This window comes from Protomyctophum bolini, assembly GCF_963924005.1.
Source record: "Protomyctophum bolini genome assembly, chromosome: 1".
Lineage (NCBI taxonomy): Eukaryota > Metazoa > Chordata > Actinopteri > Myctophiformes > Myctophidae > Protomyctophum > Protomyctophum bolini.
Genome location: NC_137862.1, coordinates 3,431,933 through 3,450,475, shown reverse-complemented (window position 1 = coordinate 3,450,475; position 18,543 = coordinate 3,431,933). Strand labels below are relative to the sequence as shown.

Sequence of the window (18,543 nt, the reverse complement as noted above, 5' to 3'; positions counted from 1 at the left end):
AGGATAAAGTGTAACCTATCTATGCTAAACTAAATGTGTCTATTCATGTAAAGGAAGTACAGGTAAGAGACATGCATTACTGAAACATGTAATCAACATACAGGCTATTCAAAATAACTTTGCATGTTAAGAAGGTTTCCTCTTTAGAGACCCTGGCATGGCCAGTAACTCAGTGGCTCCTATGACTTCTATTCTTGCATGATTCTACCCTTAAATTACTCAAGCATATGACGACACCTACTGGTCATGTTTAGTAATTATGACATACAGTATAAGGATGGCAAAATGCCTGTCACCTCTTTTGACTAGAAAAGGAATATTAATGTCAGTAACACTCCTCGAGTGGAGCAACAGCTGCGAGCACTATTCTAAAATATTGATCCCAACCCCACTTCAAAAGCTCCCCAATTTACCAAGTTATTATGGTCATTCAAACAAAACGTCTAAGCCCTGAGCTTTAGTATATTGTATAATATTCAAAATTCAATACATTTTGTGCAATTATTCATTTGTATTTTAAAACGCTACATTTTCAAGGTTAAGTATAGTCACGAACACAAGGAGACCCCCCTCGTTACATTTATTTTAAAAGGCCGTAACAGTAACAGGTTTGACCACACCACATACACACACACACACACACACACACACACACACACACACACACACACACACACACCCCCATACAGATTGTGTGTGTGTGTGTGTGTGTGTGTGTGTGTGTGTGTGTGTGTGTGTGCGTACGTGCGTGTGTGTGTGTGTTTACAGCAGATCAGGCCATTTCTCAGAAATGAGCCCTGAACTAAAAGTGAAAGTATGCAGCTGTGGCAGTTTTCACATTTTGGAGCCATGCCATAGTCGCTCCATTAAGGAACAGCTTTGTCTGCAGTGGCGTGTGCTAGAGCACCCCCTGACATTTTTGCAATGTGCCCTTTTGAATGAAAGGAAACACACTGTACAGTATGTGGACTATGCTGACATTGAAAAAGCTTCTAATATATTATTTAGGCCCCGATATCTATACATCTCACACTATTAAGGAAACCGGACGGTTCCACGGGCTGCACAAGGTGCCCTTTTCCACTTGAGCACCTGCCCCTCTAAATGTCTGTGCACGCCACTGTTTGTCTGTATGTTTGTTTGTACCATGACCTGTCACCTATATTGTATGAGAACAGTGTGTTAAATTGAACAGTAATACAAATTTTACCTGTCATTTCATAAGGGCCGATCTACATTTTCGGGGCAAGTGCAAAGGAAAGGAAAGGTAGGCTACTATGTTTACCCAGGGTAACTGGACTAAGCTCAAGAACTTGTTTACAGCCAGGCCCTGACCTGTACTTGCCCTGAGACCTTTAGTGTGAACTGTTAGCCTCTGCCTCTGCCCCCTCTGGACCTCTGCCTATTCTACCTACCTCTACCTATTTCTCACCAGCGCCAAAGATGGTTCATTATGAAGATCCACCATAGCAGGCAAAATGGTGCATTCGTGCATCATGACGTCATGACATTGGCTTACGTTACGTGTATACCGTAGATGCCAATCAAGCTCTGTCTACATAGATCTCTATATAAATCTACAAGCTCACAATGCGTCACCTTTACGACGAGTTGTGAGCTTGTAAATCGGCTATTCTCCTTTTGAACTCTAACAAAAATAAATAGCAAAAAAGAAAAGACACATTATAAAAAAACATTATAAATAAATACATGTAAAAGAAAGATTTAAAAAAATATATATACCATAGGCCTACTGCCCTACTCAAAGAACCACAATTAATGGAATTACAGACATTTGTTTTATTTTTATTATTACTATTATTATTATTACTACTACAATTATTCAAAAATAATAATTCAAATGTATAATTTGTTGAAAGCTATGTTTTTTTATTTCTCCTATGTTTTTATTTCTTATTTTATTTTTTACTATGTTTTATTTTGAGTTAGTGTTTGTAAACAATTGTAAGTATTGCCTTTGTTAAAATGTTAAATGTTTGTCTGTGTCGGACCCTTTACAGTCTATAGTCGGACCCCAGGAAGACTAGCTTTTGTCAAGGCAAAAGCTATTGGGGATCCTTATAAACAATAAACAATAAACAATATCATTATTATTACTATTAGTTAAGGAGGCTTGTAAAATAAAATAAACGCTCCTGGTTGGTTACGTTAGGTTCGCCGTGCCTGCTTGTCACAGTTGAGGCAAAAATAATCTCCCTGTGCTTTTGGAGCGTCTACTTCCGGACACGTTATTGTTGCATCAGCAGCAGCAGCGGCAGTAACACATCACTATACAATGTCTGCAGAACAAGGTACAGTATTTACACTACATGTATTTACACTATTGCTTTATAACTTCAGCTTTCATTCACGTCAAACGTGATGTGGGGTGTTCTGTACATCACAGCGGCTGTGAGGCAACCATAAACGTACGTGTTGTGTTTTTGTTTTGTTATTATGGATGAATGATGACCATCAATGGATCATGACATCAGCTAGCTATTATCCTACCGAAGCAGTGCTGGCAAAAAATATACATTATGCTCAGCTGTACTATTATAGTCAAGTCAAGATATCAATTCAAAGCATAACGTTTACGCCTCAGTTATATACACGCTTTGTCGAAATCCATTGAAACGGAATCTGAATGAATAAAACCACATTATGATCATATACTGTCTGTCTCTAGATCTGTCTGGGATGCTTGATCGTTATAGCGTTGCATTTATTATCAACGCTAAATTATCATTAATACATATTACAGTCAGATATTTATTTGATACATTTTCGGTTTAATTTCACTTAGTTTCTGGATCCACTATAGATGACGTGCGTGTGTTAACTTGGTTTCTAGCGGAGAACCGAACCGAACGCTATGGACCAGAGCTGAGGTTTCTATTTGACACATTGGGAGGAGAGTGGTTTCACTTTCTCTTGGGATGGATTCAGACTTTTAACATTGCATTGGTTTGGAATACTGGCAGTATTTGAATCAAGTAATCAACTGACTATTAGTATTTAAATTATTAAGTACAGGTCATGTTGTACTTGCCTGTAGGTCAAGTACAGTACAGGTCAAGTACAGGTCATGTTGTACTTGTCCGTAGGTCAAGTACAACATGACCTGTACTTGCCTGTAGGTCAAGTACAGGTAATGTTGTACTTGCCCAAAGGCCATGCCCACTTTCCCTGAAAAGTAAATCGTCCATTATAAAATGTTTGATTAGAATTATTGTTCAATTTAACACATTTTTTTTCACTTTCTGGGGCTGTCGGCTGTGCGATAAATGTAATACCTACATTCTATGCCAAATACCTACATAGCTATGAATATGCCTATGTTGTTCAAACATATTCATGTTCACACAGTATCAGGTACCGTCGCCCCTAAACCATCTCGCACCTCAATGTTTTTCCGCCGGCCGACTGCTCAGTCCAACGGTTCTTGTTGTAATGTATTCTTTATTTAGTTTTACTGAGAATAAGGTTAGAAATAAGTTTAGGTTTAGGCATAGTTTTACTGTGGTTAAGTTTAGGTATAGGGTTAGGTTTAGGCATAGTTTTACTGAGGTTAAGGTTAGGAATAAGGTTGGGTTTAACCGTTTAAGCATAATTTACTTATTTTACTTTAGGAATACCAGGCCGCGCAATTCCGCCGGCTGTACGCCCGGGGTGAGTTGGTAAAGGGGCGACTTGTCTGGTATTCGTTCACACTGCAACAGTGAAAACAGCACATTATAGGTATAAACGGTGCTATTATTTTATATTCCACAGAGCAGAAGAAGGTGTTTACTTTTAGACAGATGTGTTGTGTTTATAGACTGTTCATCCCCTCTGGCTCTAAAAACCAGCACTTGCCCAGTCGGGCAACCTGAAAGCAAACTCCAACTGCTCTAAAGTTTTATTTACCTGCCAGAGACAGGTGGGCAACGTACCTGGGTGTGTTCATGCATGTCTTCTTTAGGAGGTTTTCCCAGCACTAACAGAGAGAGCACAACCTGTGAATGCCAATGAGGACTCCCCTGATATTTACAGCATGCTGATGTAAAAAAAAAAAATCTCTCTTTCATTAGCAGGCAACAGTGCAGCACTATCTCTCTCTCTCTCTCTCTGTTTCTCTCTCTGTTTTGGGTCAGACATCAAATGTCCCTTTTGGGTCTCAAGCTAAAAGGTTTGTGAATGGGAACTGTAGAGGCATTCGTACTCCATCCAACAGAAAAAAGTGCAGAGAAGAATTGTGGCTCAACTGAAGAATATTTATTAACCCATTCTGACCTGAGATCAGATTCATACGAGGTTTCCACTGGACACACACTGGTCTGATTAACCCATTCTGACCTGAGATCAGATTCTAAAAATGTCAGTCGTTCTTCGATTCTTCAAAAATAGCAGACCTACAAGCTCGTAGCGCGCCACTCGGTGGCGCGCTATGAGCTTGTAGATCTGCTATTTTTCAATAGCTAAAGCATAACATGATGCTAACACCAAAATGGGTGCCCGGTCAGAATGGGTTAACTCCAAATATCTACAAACAAAACATGAAATAATAAGTATATGAAATAAGTAAGCAAGTGCGGTCAAAAACTGTATGCCTTCCCAGCCTCACCAAACATTTCCTATTGTTCTCTAAAATGCATGTCAAGTGACCTTTAACAAGCTACGCCCCTTCCTGGCTCCCAGTGAACCTTTCAAAATAAAAGTTCCAAATAACGGTTCCAAATCACTGCAGGGGAACTTTTACTTTGAAGGGGAGAAATTATACAGGAAGTGCACTAAATTGACATGACATACCAGGGATTCTAATTAGAGGTGGAGAGGCTTCTAATAATCCAAATGAACAAATAAAGAAAACATAAAACTGGCTCCAACAGGAACCACTGCTGGCTTTAGCACATCTGCTGTAGCACATCTGTCCCGAGGTTTGATGTGTTGTCCGTTCAGAGACGCTCCTCTGCAATCCGCATACCTCCGGTTGTAAGGAGTTGTTATTTGAGTTGGAACAAAACAAACCACCGTCTGGTCATTCTCTTCATTTTCAGCCACATAACTGCTTTACCTATCATTCCTATCACGCCACCGGCCTACTTCTGCACCCGTTTTAACTGTAATCTGTCTGTCCTAACGCTATGGACGCTATGGTCCAGAGCTAAGGTTTCTATTTGACACATTGGGAGGAGAGTGGTTTCACTTTCTCTTGGGATGATTCAGACTTTTAACATTGCATTGGTTTGGAACTGGCAGTATTTGAATCAAGTAATCAACTGAACTGACCATACTGTTTATTACTGTATATGGAGATCTCTGTATCCGCCTGTGCCTGAAGAGTGCAAACTGACTGTGAAGGTCGGGACTCGAACACGCGGCACACATCACGTCATTACCAGCCTAGGTGCCCAGACCGCTAGGCTTCCACTACAATTTATATAGTTACTAGTTACTTTTTAGATTTAGATAATTCATACAAAACATGCATTCACCACTTCAGCCTTATACACATTTCAGCCATTTGAAAATAGTCGAGCTAGTACAAGCATGTGTCAGGATACAACGCATTGTGAGCTTGTACCTTGTAGATCTGCTATTTTCCAAAGATTTTTCTACATTTGAAAACGTGTGAAATGGGACATTTTGCATAATGAGTACTTTTGGTACTTTCACCCATTCAGGATGGGAACCCCCTTTTGGTGTTTTAAGCATTATGTTATACTTTAGCTATTGAAAAATAGCAGATCTACAAGACATCTACATAGGCTATGTCATTCATTTCATTGTATATTCAAGTTACCGTATTTGCCATATCTGCCTCTGCAACCTTTTGTTTACAATTCCTAAAAGCCTAAAAAAATTATGTTCCAATGTCCAATACCCCAAAAAACCCACAATGATGTTGGCGATCACAATTATCTGTGTGACAATCGAAAGTTTAACCCATTTTGGGCGGGAACCTCTTTTGGTGTTAGCATCATGTTATGCTTTAGCTATTGAAAAATAGCAGATCTACAAGCTCATAGCGCGCTACAAGCTTGTAGGTCTGATATTTTTGAAAAATCTAAAAACGACTGACATAGCTTTTTCAGAAAACTGTCATTTTCAAACAGACATTTTTAGAATCTGATCTCAGGTCAAAATGGCTTAATTATCGTGACCGCTATATAGCCCTAGCTAGCAGCAGTTGGTAATTATTTGCCCTCTTGTCTCTGCAGCCTTTGAGTATGGCTTCTTGCTGCAGATACATGAGGAGGGGCCCTTGGCCGGGGCCCTGAATGAATACATGGCCTCCCGCAGCTATCTGGCAGGGTTCGAACCTTCCCAGGCAGACCAGAGGGTCTTTTCACACCTGCCAAGGCCCCCAGCTCCAGAACACAGCCACGCTCTGCGCTGGTACAGACACATAGCAGCCCTGAAGCTCCACCTCAGCCCAGACAGCAGCAGTGAGTCCACGGTCCACTGTGTCCTCTCTAGGGATGGGATGGGAACAGTCCACTGTGTCCTCTCTAGGGATGGGATGGGAACAGTCCACTGTGTCCTCTCTAGGGATGGGAACAGTCCGCTGTGTCCCCTCTAGGGATGGGAACAGTCCGCTGTGTCCCCTCTAGGGATGGGAACAGTCCGCTGTGTCCCCTCTAGGGATGGGAACAGTCCGCTGTGTCCCCTCTAGGGATGGGAACAGTCCGCTGTGTCCCCTCTAGGGATGGGAACAGTCCGCTGTGTCCCCTCTAGGGATGGGATGGGAACGATAATCCTTATTATTGTTTATCGTGATAAAAAACACTCTACAATAATCGTATCATGGAGATTAATTATCGTGAAATATTTCAATATTTCGGCTATTTTTGTCAAACATTCCCCCCCATAATAAGGGGTAGTGGGTGTTCAAGTGTTTAACAAAAGTGCGGTTTTAAGCATATTTTGATTATCGCGATAATATCGTTAATCACAATTATATTTGCCACAATAATTGTACTTTTCCTATCATCCCATCCCTAGTGTCCCCTGGATATCTAGACCACTGGTTCTCAAGTTCCAGGGACCCCCAGAGACCACTGGTTCTCACGGTCCAGGGACCCCCAGAGATCCTTGAGGGGGTTCCAGGGGGTCCCGTGGAATCAAATGGACCTTTACGGATCCATTATTGGTTTCCAAACTGTTTAGCATTGGTGCATTTTGTCCCAACCTGACCCTTTGGTGTGGTTTGGGCTTAATGCATATCAAATTGGTACCAAACAAGTTGAGAATCATTCGTCCACAGCAGGGGTTTTCAACTGGACCACCACCTCAGATCAGTGAACAAGTATTATACAGCCCTTGCTCCATGCACAGTGCACACCCGTCCCTCTAGCCCAGGCAGAAAGCATGCTAGCTGGGCCAGGCTAACGTAGCACAGACTTAAACCTCACTTAACCTGCTCCTTCCTCACATCCAAACATTGTGTGACGCAAGTGTGTGACGCAAGATTGGGGTGCATACTTCGTTTAGACTAGTCATTGGTTAGACATGGGTTAAGGTTAGGTTTAGGGTGAGGGTTTAAGATAGGTTGTAGTTGTAGGACTAATGACTGGTCTAACCAATGACTAGTCTAAACCAAAAACTGTCTAAACTAAGTACTGCACCCGCAAGATGATCTCTTGGCCTGTGAATAAATGTCGCCTTGGCTTTCACTTTCACTGTTGTACATACTGTGTCATAGAGCGTTCGCTAATGGCTACAGCAGTGCCTGGAAACCTTTTTTTTTAAATATATGAATTCCGCTGTTATTTGTTCAAGAGTACGGCTGAGTGATAAAGAGTCTTGGATTATCATCATTGCCCTAACAAAGCCCTTAACAGCTGGAACAGTTCCCATTGCATGTCGCTGTGTGTCTTTGCCCAGGCAGAAACTGTTTATTTCAATTATTTTAGAAACATTTAACCTTAATGTACTGGATTAACCTGATTCTGACACCTCGGACAACTGCAATTCACTTTAAACTCATGCAAGAAGGATGTGCAGCAAAAGTGTGCATTTTGTGTTTGTCTCTTTGGGCATGCTGTTACATGAATGCGATTATTCAATGTGATATTTTGGGGTTTCAAAACCAAATATTCCATACGTATATCCAGAGTTATGGCCCTTTTTGGATGATTTCTGTGAAGGTCGGAGCACTCATGCTTTAGGGTTGGGACTCGTTAGGATTTTAACGGTACCGGTTCCTAACGGTTCCTAATATTTCTTTTTCCATTTTTTCCTGACATACATTATTATACTTAATTAAGTAGCTCTTTGCTAAACCCCACCACAACAGCGATTGTCCAAATTAATGCCAATCCAAATAGTTTAGCAAATAGTTTTGCTGACACAGTGCTCTTCACTTCTGTCTCCACCCCACCTAGGAAAAGAACCGGTTCCGGCCAGGTCCCAAGCCTATTCATGCTGCATGCTTATTAATTAACACAGACATATTATCATAGACACCAATATAAGGAACATTTGCATGAAGTTTGTTTTCCTAAACTGTTTTCATGCAGTTTACTCTAACAGTAACTGTGAATGTTTTTCAGTGAAAGGAAAGCGGGTCCAGCCTCCATGGTCTGCACCAGAGGGGACGCCTGTCCCTCAACTCCGCCTCTACAACAGCCTGACACGGACTAAGGTACTGTACCTACTGTAGTATTATTACTGTACAACAGCCTGACACGGACTAAGGTACTGTACCTACTGTAGTATTATTACTGTACAACAGCCTGACACGGACTAAGGTACTGTACCTACTGTAGAACCTACGGTACCTACTGTTATTATTATTATTACTGTACAACAGCCTGACACGGACTACGGTACCTACTGTTATTATTATTATTATTACTGTACAACAGCCTGACACGGACTAAGGTACCTACTGTTATTATTATTATTACTGTACAACAGCCTGACACGGACTACGGTACCTACTGTTATTATTATTATTACTGTACAACAGCCTGACACGGACTACGGTACCTACTGTTATTATTATTATTATTACTGTACAACAGCCTGACACGGACTAAGGTACCTACTGTTATTATTATTATTACTGTACAAAAGCCTGACACGGACTACGGTACCTACTGTTATTATTATTATTACTGTACAACAGCCTGACACGGACTACGGTACCTACTGTTATTATTATTATTATTACTGTACAACAGCCTGACACGGACTAAGGTACCTGCCTTCAGAATCAATTTCAAACTCCTTCTCACCATATTCAAAGCCAGGTCCGGTGAGGTCTCGCTATTCTCCCCCCTATGTCCCAACCCGCTCCCTGAGATCCTCATCCAAAGACTTCCTCAACCCTCAAATTTGACGGCTAAAGTCCAAAGGAGACCATGCAGGCTTTCAGCTCCCTATAGCCCCAAAAATCTGCACTTACACATCAAGCGCGCTGAATCAGTGTCCTCTTTTAAATCCCTTTTAAAAAACCCACTTTTATAGATTAGCCTTCTCCCCCAATCTAACATTTTAGTATATATATATATTTTCCTACTTTTGTTTTCTATTTGAATGTCTTTGCTGTATATTTTTCTGTTTGTTGTTGTTGTAAAGCACTTTGTAATGCAATTTGAAAGGTGCTATATAAAATAAAGTTGTATTATTATTTATTACTGTAGAACAGTTGTTCCCAAACCTTTTTCACGTCCAGAAACCCTAAATTGACACATTTTTCCATAAAAAGAAAAACATGTTTATAATATATTACTCCTACACATTTTGTCCATACATCACAAACGTTCCTGACCTGTTGGGAGACCTGTGCTATTATTTACATTACCTATTTGAATGTTTCAGGAGCTGTTCGTCCCCCAGAATGGGAACAAAGTGCTATTATTTACGTGACCTATTTGAATGTTTCAGGAGCTGTTCGTCCCCCAGAATGGGAACAAAGTGCTATTATTTACATTACCTATTTGAATGTTTCAGGAGCTGTTCGTCCCCCAGAATGGGAACAAAGTGCTGTGGTACTGCTGTGGACCGACGGTGTACGATGCTTCTCACATGGGACACGCCAGGTACATGTATGATGCTTCTCACATGGGACACGCCAGGTACATGTATGATGCTTCTCACATGGGACACGCCAGGTACATGTATGATGCTTCTCACATGGGGACATGCCAGGTACATGTATGATGCTTCTCACATGGGACATGCCAGGTACATGTATGATGCTTCTCACATGGGGACATGCCAGGTACATGTATGATGCTTCTCACATGGGACATGCCAGGTACATGTATGATGCTTCTCACATGGGACACGCCAGGTACATGTATGATGCTTCTCACATGGGACACGACAGGTGACCAAATGATTAGTAGAAATAATGGAAACATGTATGTTCAAACCCGTTACTCTCTGGTTTAATATTTATAAAACGTTTCATCTCACGAACCTTTGAGGTTTTCTGACCTCAATAACACAAAAAACTGAACTTTGGACATTCAGTGGATTTTCTGTGGTCTCTGTGGATTTTATGAATAATTGGGCTCAGAAACGTGCTGTGCTTTTTTGGCCCCTGGACTTTGATGTCAAAATCCATTAATCCCACCCCCGTTCCCTCTGGCTTTCAAAGGCCATACGAGGCAAACGTGGCCTGGGCCGTGGCTCAGCGGTCCAGGCAACCTTGGCTGGTAATCCAGTCTGGCAGTGTGCCGCGGGTTCGACTCCCCTTTACTGCATGTCTTCCCCCCATAGAGTATTAACCCATTCTGACCGGGAACCCGTTTTGGTGTTAGCATCATGTTATGCTTTAGCTATTGAAAAATAGCAGATCTACAAGCTCATAGCGCGCCACCGAGTGGCGCGCTACGAGCTTGTAGGTCTGCTATTTTTGAAAAATCGAAGAACGACTGACATTTTTAGAATCTGATCTCAGGTCAGAATGGGTTAATCAGACCAGTGTGTGTCCAGTGGAAACCTCGTATGAATCTGATCTCAGGTCAGAATGGGTTAAAAGGATAGAGACTGATCTGGCGTGAAGCTTCCGCCCAAATGCGGAAGTGCAACCGAGCGCTCGATGTTAAAGCCCAGCTGCACTGGCCCCTTGCTTCCCCCCCATCTCTCTCCCCATTTCCTGTCAGCCTACTGTCTGTCCCTCCATGAAAAAAATAATAAAATAAAGGCAAAAGCCACAACAAAAATAACTTTACATACGGTAATCTACATATCTTTTGATATTCTGTGTGTCTCAACAGGTCCTACATATCTTTTGATATTCTGCGACGGATACTGAAAGACTACTTCAGATACGATGTCCTGTACTGCATGAACATCACAGACATCGATGACAAGGTGAGATTCATCTAGATCAGGGCTCTTCTCCGATCGGAGTCCTACTGAGTAGAATTCTAGCCCGAACCCGGCCAAAAATTCTTCGGGCCGGATCGGGCCTGAAATCTATGCCAATAAGTCGGGCCGGGTCGAGCCTTCTGTGAAAAAAATAAAACTAAATCTACTACCCCCAGAAAATGTATTTCAACTTCCCCTTGCGGCCTGAAGCCCAAACCACACCGGTAGGGACTCCTTCTAAAAACCGTCTTGTCCCGTCTCGACCCTTTGGTGTGGTTTGGGCTTCACGGGAAGGCCAATGGAAGTGGATGTGTTGGATGCATTCCTTCCTAGCCCGTGTTATTAACCCATTCTGACCTGAGATCAGATTCATACGAGGTTTCCACTGGACACACACTGGTCTGATTAACCCATTCTGACCTGAGATCAGATTCTAAAAATGTCAGTCGTTCCTTAGATTTTTCAAAAATAGCAGACCTACAAGCTCTTAGCGCGCCACTCGGTGGCGCGCTACGAGCTTGTAGATCTGCTATTTTTCAATAGCTAAAGCATAACATGATGCTAACACCAAAACGGGTTCCCGGTCAGAATGGGTTAAAGAAAAACGGAAATCGGCGATCGGAAATCTGCAAAAGTAAAGCTTTTTCACCATGTTTTGGCCATTATCTCTGGAACGGAAGGTCCAATCTTCTCAGTTCGAAGCTTGTTGGATGCGTGAGAAGCAAATAATGACACCTTTCCGGGTTTCTCAAGTTGTCAGGCCTAAATGTATGGCTCAGCTCAGCTCGGCCCAGCTGAGCCAGGCCCGGCTCGGCCCAGCCTGATCAAACAAGTTAACCGGATAGACAAAGTAATAGAAATTAAACAATGTTGTGTCTTTCAGATCATCCGGAGAGCCAGACAGAACTACCTGTTGGAACAATACAAGGACAAGAAGCCAGGCGTCCAGAAAGTCCTACAAGATGTCCTCAGTGCCCGAGATGTGAGAATTATTATTATTATTATTATTACAAGGTGTCCTCAGTGCCCGAGAGGTGAGAATTATTATTATTATTATTATTACAAGGTGTCCTCAGTGCCCGAGATGTGAGAATTATTATTATTATTATTATTATTATTATTATTATTATTATTATTATTATTATTACAAGATGTCCTCAGTGCCCGAGATGTGAGAATTATTATTATTATTATTACAAGATGTCCTCAGTGCCCGAGATGTGAGAATTATTATTATTATTATTATTACAAGGTGTCCTCAGTGCCCGAGATGTGAGAATTATTATTATTATTATTATTACAAGGTGTCCTCAGTGCCCGAGATGTGAGAATTATTATTATTATTATTATTACAAGGTGTCCTCAGTGCCCGAGATGTGAGAATTATTATTATTATTATTATTACAAGGTGTCCTCAGTGCCCGAGATGTGAGAATTATTATTATTATTATTATTACAAGATGTCCTCAGTGCCCGAGATGTGAGAATTATTATTATTATTATTATTACAAGGTGTCCTCAGTGCCCGAGATGTGAGAATTATTATTATTATTATTATTACAAGGTGTCCTCAGTGCCCGAGATGTGAGAATTATTATTATTATTATTATTATTATTATTATTACAAGATGTCCTCAGTGCCCGAGATGTGAGAATTATTATTATTATTATTATTACAAGATGTCCTCAGTGCCCGAGATGTGAGAATTATTATTATTATTATTATTATTACAAGATGTCCTCAGTGCCCGAGATGTGAGAATTATTATTATTATTATTATTACAAGGTGTCCTCAGTGCCCGAGATGTGAGAATTATTATTATTATTACAAGATGTCCTCAGTGCCCGAGAGGTGAGAATTATTATTATTATTATTATTACAAGGTGTCCTCAGTGCCCGAGAGGTGAGAATTATTATTATTATTATTATTATTATTATTACAAGATGTCCTCAGTGCCCGAGAGGTGAGAATTATTATTATTATTATTATTATTACAAGATGTCCTCAGTGCCCGAGATGTGAGAATTATTATTATTATTATTATTACAAGGTGTCCTCAGTGCCCGAGATGTGAGAATTATTATTATTATTATTATTATTACAAGATGTCCTCAGTGCCCGAGATGTGAGAATTATTATTATTATTATTATTATTATTATTATTATTATTATTATTATTATTATTATTATTATTATTATTATTACAAGGTGTCCTCAGTGCCCGAGAGGTGAGAATTATTATTATTATTATTATTATTATTATTACAAGATGTCCTCAGTGCCCGAGAGGTGAGAATTATTATTATTATTATTATTATTACAAGATGTCCTCAGTGCCCGAGATGTGAGAATTATTATTATTATTATTATTACAAGGTGTCCTCAGTGCCCGAGATGTGAGAATTATTATTATTATTATTATTATTACAAGATGTCCTCAGTGCCCGAGATGTGAGAATTATTATTATTATTATTATTACAAGGTGTCCTCAGTGCCCGAGATGTGAGAATTATTATTATTATTATTATTACAAGGTGTCCTCAGTGCCCGAGATGTGAGAATTATTATTATTATTATTATTATTACAAGATGTCCTCAGTGCCCGAGATGTGAGAATTATTATTATTATTATTATTACAAGATGTCCTCAGTGCCCGAGAGGTGAGAATTATTATTATTATTATTATTATTACAAGATGTCCTCAGTGCCCGAGATGTGAGAATTATTATTATTATTATTATTATTACAAGATGTCCTCAGTGCCCGAGATGTGAGAATTATTATTATTATTATTATTATTACAAGATGTCCTCAGTGCCCGAGATGTGAGAATTATTATTATTATTATTATTATTACAAGGTGTCCTCAGTGCCCGAGATGTGATAATTATTATTATTATTATTATTATTACAAGGTGTCCTCAGTGCCCGAGATGTGAGAATTATTATTATTATTATTATTATTATTATTATTACAAGGTGTCCTCAGTGCCCGAGATGTGAGAATTATTATTATTATTATTATTATTACAAGGTGTCCTCAGTGCCCGAGAGGTGAGAATTATTATTATTATTATTATTATTATTATTATTACAAGATGTCCTCAGTGCCCGAGATGTGAGAATTATTATTATTATTATTATTATTATTACAAGATGTCCTCAGTGCCCGAGATGTGAGAATTATTATTATTATTATTATTACAAGGTGTCCTCAGTGCCCGAGAGGTGAGAAGAAGCTTTCTATTGTAGCTGAAACCTTCATATCTAATAACATTTATTGTTGAGAATTTCCAAAGGCAACCTAAATGGCAGCCCCTGGTGGACACTCCCCTTCCACACCATCACTGCACCCCCCATCACTCACAGGTGTCTGCCATCTGCCATCTGGGCTGATTGCCACCGTCAGCCCAGGTGTGCTCCACTACAAACACACACTCACTCCACACACAGTCACTCCACTCACACAGCTCTCCACGCCAGACCCATGCGTCCATGACCAAATGTAAGCTCTTGTCTATGTTATTATGTGTTATATATACTATATACTTTAATGTTTTGAGCTAAATTGATTGCATTTGGTTTTTGAGCTAAAGTGATTGCAAATTGTCTGATCTACACTTTTCCTGTCTTTCCATGTTGTCAGAACCATGGCTTCTGGACAAGTGGAACAATAAAATGCACCAAAGATTTCAAGTCAATGTCAACGTCTTTCATTTGAACAATTTTGGGTGGTCAGCAAATGTCACGAACAACAAACTCTAAAATATGGTCCTTCTAACCGGATGCTGACTGCCCAAATAAGACATTGACTTGATTGATACTAAAACCATTGAAATTGCATTGAAAATATGCTGCAAGAGGAAAGTGAAGGAACAGTGCCCAAGACCTACCCTGGAAGGGATAGACAGAAACCCCAGAGGTATGGGACGGCACAGCCCCCCCCTGCACAAAAGGCCACACCGACCATTGGGTCCCTGGCCAGCATGGCCGAAGCTCTAAAAAGAGCAGAGATGGAGGGGAAGGAAGAAATGGAGGCCATGAGGAAGAAAATGGAGGAGCTTGGCAGGCAAGGGAGAGAGAGGTCCAACCTGCTAGCTCACATTAGCACCTTGCTAATGAGTGGCAACCAACAAATGGAGGAGACAGATGACCACCATCTTGGAGCGGTGGGGGGAGCACTCCCCACTGGCCCCCTCCTTGGGGCACAGGGAGGTGCACTGGAGCTAGGGGAAGGTGCCCCCCCCCTCAACTCCGAAGCAGAGGACTACCCCGACGAGGTGGTTGTGCATTCAAATGAATACCTTGAATCCCCCACTCAGCACGGCCCAACACGGCCTGAAGGGGGGGCTGAGCCACCAGGAGGAGCCCTGCTACCCCTAGGAGACCAATACAGGCTCACTGGCCGGCAGGGGCCAGAAGCTCCACAGAGCAACAGGCCTCAGCATGTGGGAACATCCACACCGGAGGATAGACGGTTGGTCGTCAGGAAGGAGAAGGCTGTCAGGATTCAACACACCTCAAATACTAATGAGGACAATTCTGCAGAGGAGCACTTCACCAACTACCAACTCTACAACCTCCCTCCAAGTACAGTTAAGAAGAACCGGTCAGCTTCACCTCCAGCCATACGCCCAGTTCAGCAGATCATCCGCTCCCCAGTCCAAGTGGTCCATTCCCACTCTACCCCCTCTCGACCGCATCCTGCCTATTCCCAGCCACTTCTGTCACCAAACCTTCAAACCTTTCATCACGATCTGGCTCCCTCTGCTGGCCATCTTCAGTCACTGCCTCCTTCTCAGCCAGCCAGACCTGGGAATTCATGTCCCACACCTCCGCCTCTTCACTATGCTGTGGCCCAACTTCGACCACCTCTTCCCGGTCAGGTGCCTTGTGTACAGGTACCATGCCAACCACCAGCTCATCATCCCTATGGGCCAGCCGTATATGGCATCCCAAAGCCTTCAATCCCTGACTTCACTCAAGACAATGAAAGAGACTTTGCCAACCTGAAGCTGGCACTCGACAACCTGCTCGATCCTCATGTTCAATTGAGTGAAAAATATAAATATCATGTCCTTCTTGAGCACCTCAAATTCCCTGAGGCTCAGATGATTGCCCAGTCTTGCCGCCATCATGTGGAGCCCTACACCGCGGCGATGCAGGCCCTGCAGCTGCAGTACGGTCAACCCCACCAGCTGGCTCAGAGTGAGATTGCAGCGATCCTTACAGCCCCGGACGTCAAATCCAATGACCCCCAAGCTGTCCAGCACTTCTCACTCCAGGTTCACTTGCTCGTCAGCATGCTCGAGTCTCTTGAGGGTCCTACCGGCTACGAGCTCAACTGCTGCTCACATGTCGACCGCCTGCTGAGCAAACTGCCAAGATACCTGAGGGAGAGCTTCATCGAGTTCCTACATCTACAAGGCAAACTCACTGTCGCCACACTTAACCCCTACAACCTGAGGGACTTGGCCGGATGGCTGCAATCCAAGGCTCAACAGCAGAGGCTCTCTAACCGTCTCGTTCAGCGGTACCACAGTGGCCATCAGCAGGAGCAACCCAATACCAGGCCACCTAAGACAACCAAGAACAAGAGCCAAGCAGCTGTCTATCATGGCTCGGAACCAGATGTCCCTCAGACCCAGTCTTTGCAGAAATCCAAATCCCCAGGAAAATCCAATAACAAGCCTAACATTCACTGCCTGTTCTGCCGGGCCAACGACCACTACATTACCAGATGTTCCAAGATCGAGTCTCAGACTAAGGAGGAACTGCGATCATGGATACTAAAGGACAAGAGATGCTGGAAGTGTGGCCGTACCTCTCACTTGGCCAGTGATTGCACCTTGAAGAAGCCCTGCCCTGACTGCGGTCAACTTCATCTTCGGGTCTTGCATCCCGTGGCCGACTCAGAGCCAAGGTCGGATCCTTCCCGCCCACAAAGCAAGATCTACTTCTCTCATACCAATCCTTCAGACCGTGTACTTCTTAAAGTTGTCCCAGTACTTCTATGGCACAACAATGTGTCACTCAGTACACACGCCGTTCTGGATGATGGCTCAGTCCGGTCCATGATTCTCCCGGCTGCAGTCAAACATCTCCAGTTGAAGGGGAAGAGGGAGGTATTGGCTCTGCGCACCATCCGATCAGAGCTTACCCACCTTGAAGGGAAAAGTGTGCAGTTTGAGATATCGCCCATACTCACACCATCAGTCAGATACCCTCTCAAGCAAGCATTCACTGCCGAAGGTATTGATCTCATCGACCAAACCTACCCAATCCAGTCCCTCAAGCGGCGCTATCCATATCTGAGGGATATCCCCCTCCGATCCTTCCGAAAGGTCCAGCCCCTGGTCTTGATTGGATCCGACAACTCTCACTTGATCTCACCTATAGAGCCGGTGAGAAGAGGCCCTCAGGGAGGCCCCCTGGCGGTGCACACACAGCTGGGATGGACCCTCCAAGGTCACGAGGGTCTCCCTGAAAGCGGTCCCTCAGCTCATCAATGCCTGTTCACTGCCTCTCTTAACCCAGCTGACTCCTTACTCGGCCATGTCGAAAGGCTATGGAAGCTGGACGTCCTACCCTTCCGCAGTGAGAAACACATCACAAGGTCGCAACAGGACAAGCAGGCAATTGAAATACTGGAGGCCCGAACAGAGAGGGTGAATGTCGACGGCATTGAGCGCTATGCGACCCCACTCCTTCGCATGGCCGATGCTCCTAGACTGAAAGTCCCGATGGAAGCGGTCATGTCCAACTTACGGAGTACAGAACGGAGGCTCCTAAAGGACCAGGATAAGGCCACTGTCTACAGTACGGAAATATCCAAGCTGGAGGAAGCTGGCTATGTCAAGAAAGTACCTCCCAAGGCTATTAACAGTTCAACAGAATCCTGGTACTTACCTCATCATCTTGTCCATCATAACAACAAGAATCGCCTGGTCTTCAACTGCTCATTCCGATTCCAGGGCATGTGCTTGAATGACCAACTACTCCCTGGTCCAACTCTGAGCCCTTCCCTCATAGGGGTCCTTCTCCGCTTCCGCCAATATCCAGTGGCAGTTAGCGGCGATATCAAGGGCATGTTCCACCAGGTCCGACTGCTACCGGATGACCGGCCCTTGCTCAGATTCCTCTGGCGGAACATGGACCGGGAAGCGACACCTGACGTCTATGAATGGCAAGTCCTGCCTTTTGGCACCACAAGCAGCCCCTGTTGCGC

At 42.7% G+C, this 18,543-nt stretch overlaps 1 protein-coding gene across 5 annotated transcripts in view; it reads left to right on the top strand.

Moving 5' to 3' along the window:
• The first annotated feature begins 2,253 nt into the window (after positions 1 to 2,253).
• cars1 (cysteinyl-tRNA synthetase 1) overlaps positions 2,254 to 18,543 on the top strand; it is a 32,993-nt gene continuing 16,703 nt past the window's right edge. Inside the window, exons 1-6 of one of the 5 annotated variants that reach the window (XM_080770956.1) lie at positions 2,254 to 2,312; positions 6,204 to 6,431; positions 8,538 to 8,629; positions 9,943 to 10,031; positions 11,217 to 11,313; positions 12,194 to 12,292. In XM_080770956.1, the coding sequence (XP_080627082.1) occupies positions 2,297 to 2,312; positions 6,204 to 6,431; positions 8,538 to 8,629; positions 9,943 to 10,031; positions 11,217 to 11,313; positions 12,194 to 12,292 (621 nt within the window). In that variant the 5' untranslated portion in view covers positions 2,254 to 2,296. The other 4 variants (XM_080770957.1, XM_080770958.1, XM_080770960.1 and 1 more) reach the window with 4 other exon arrangements.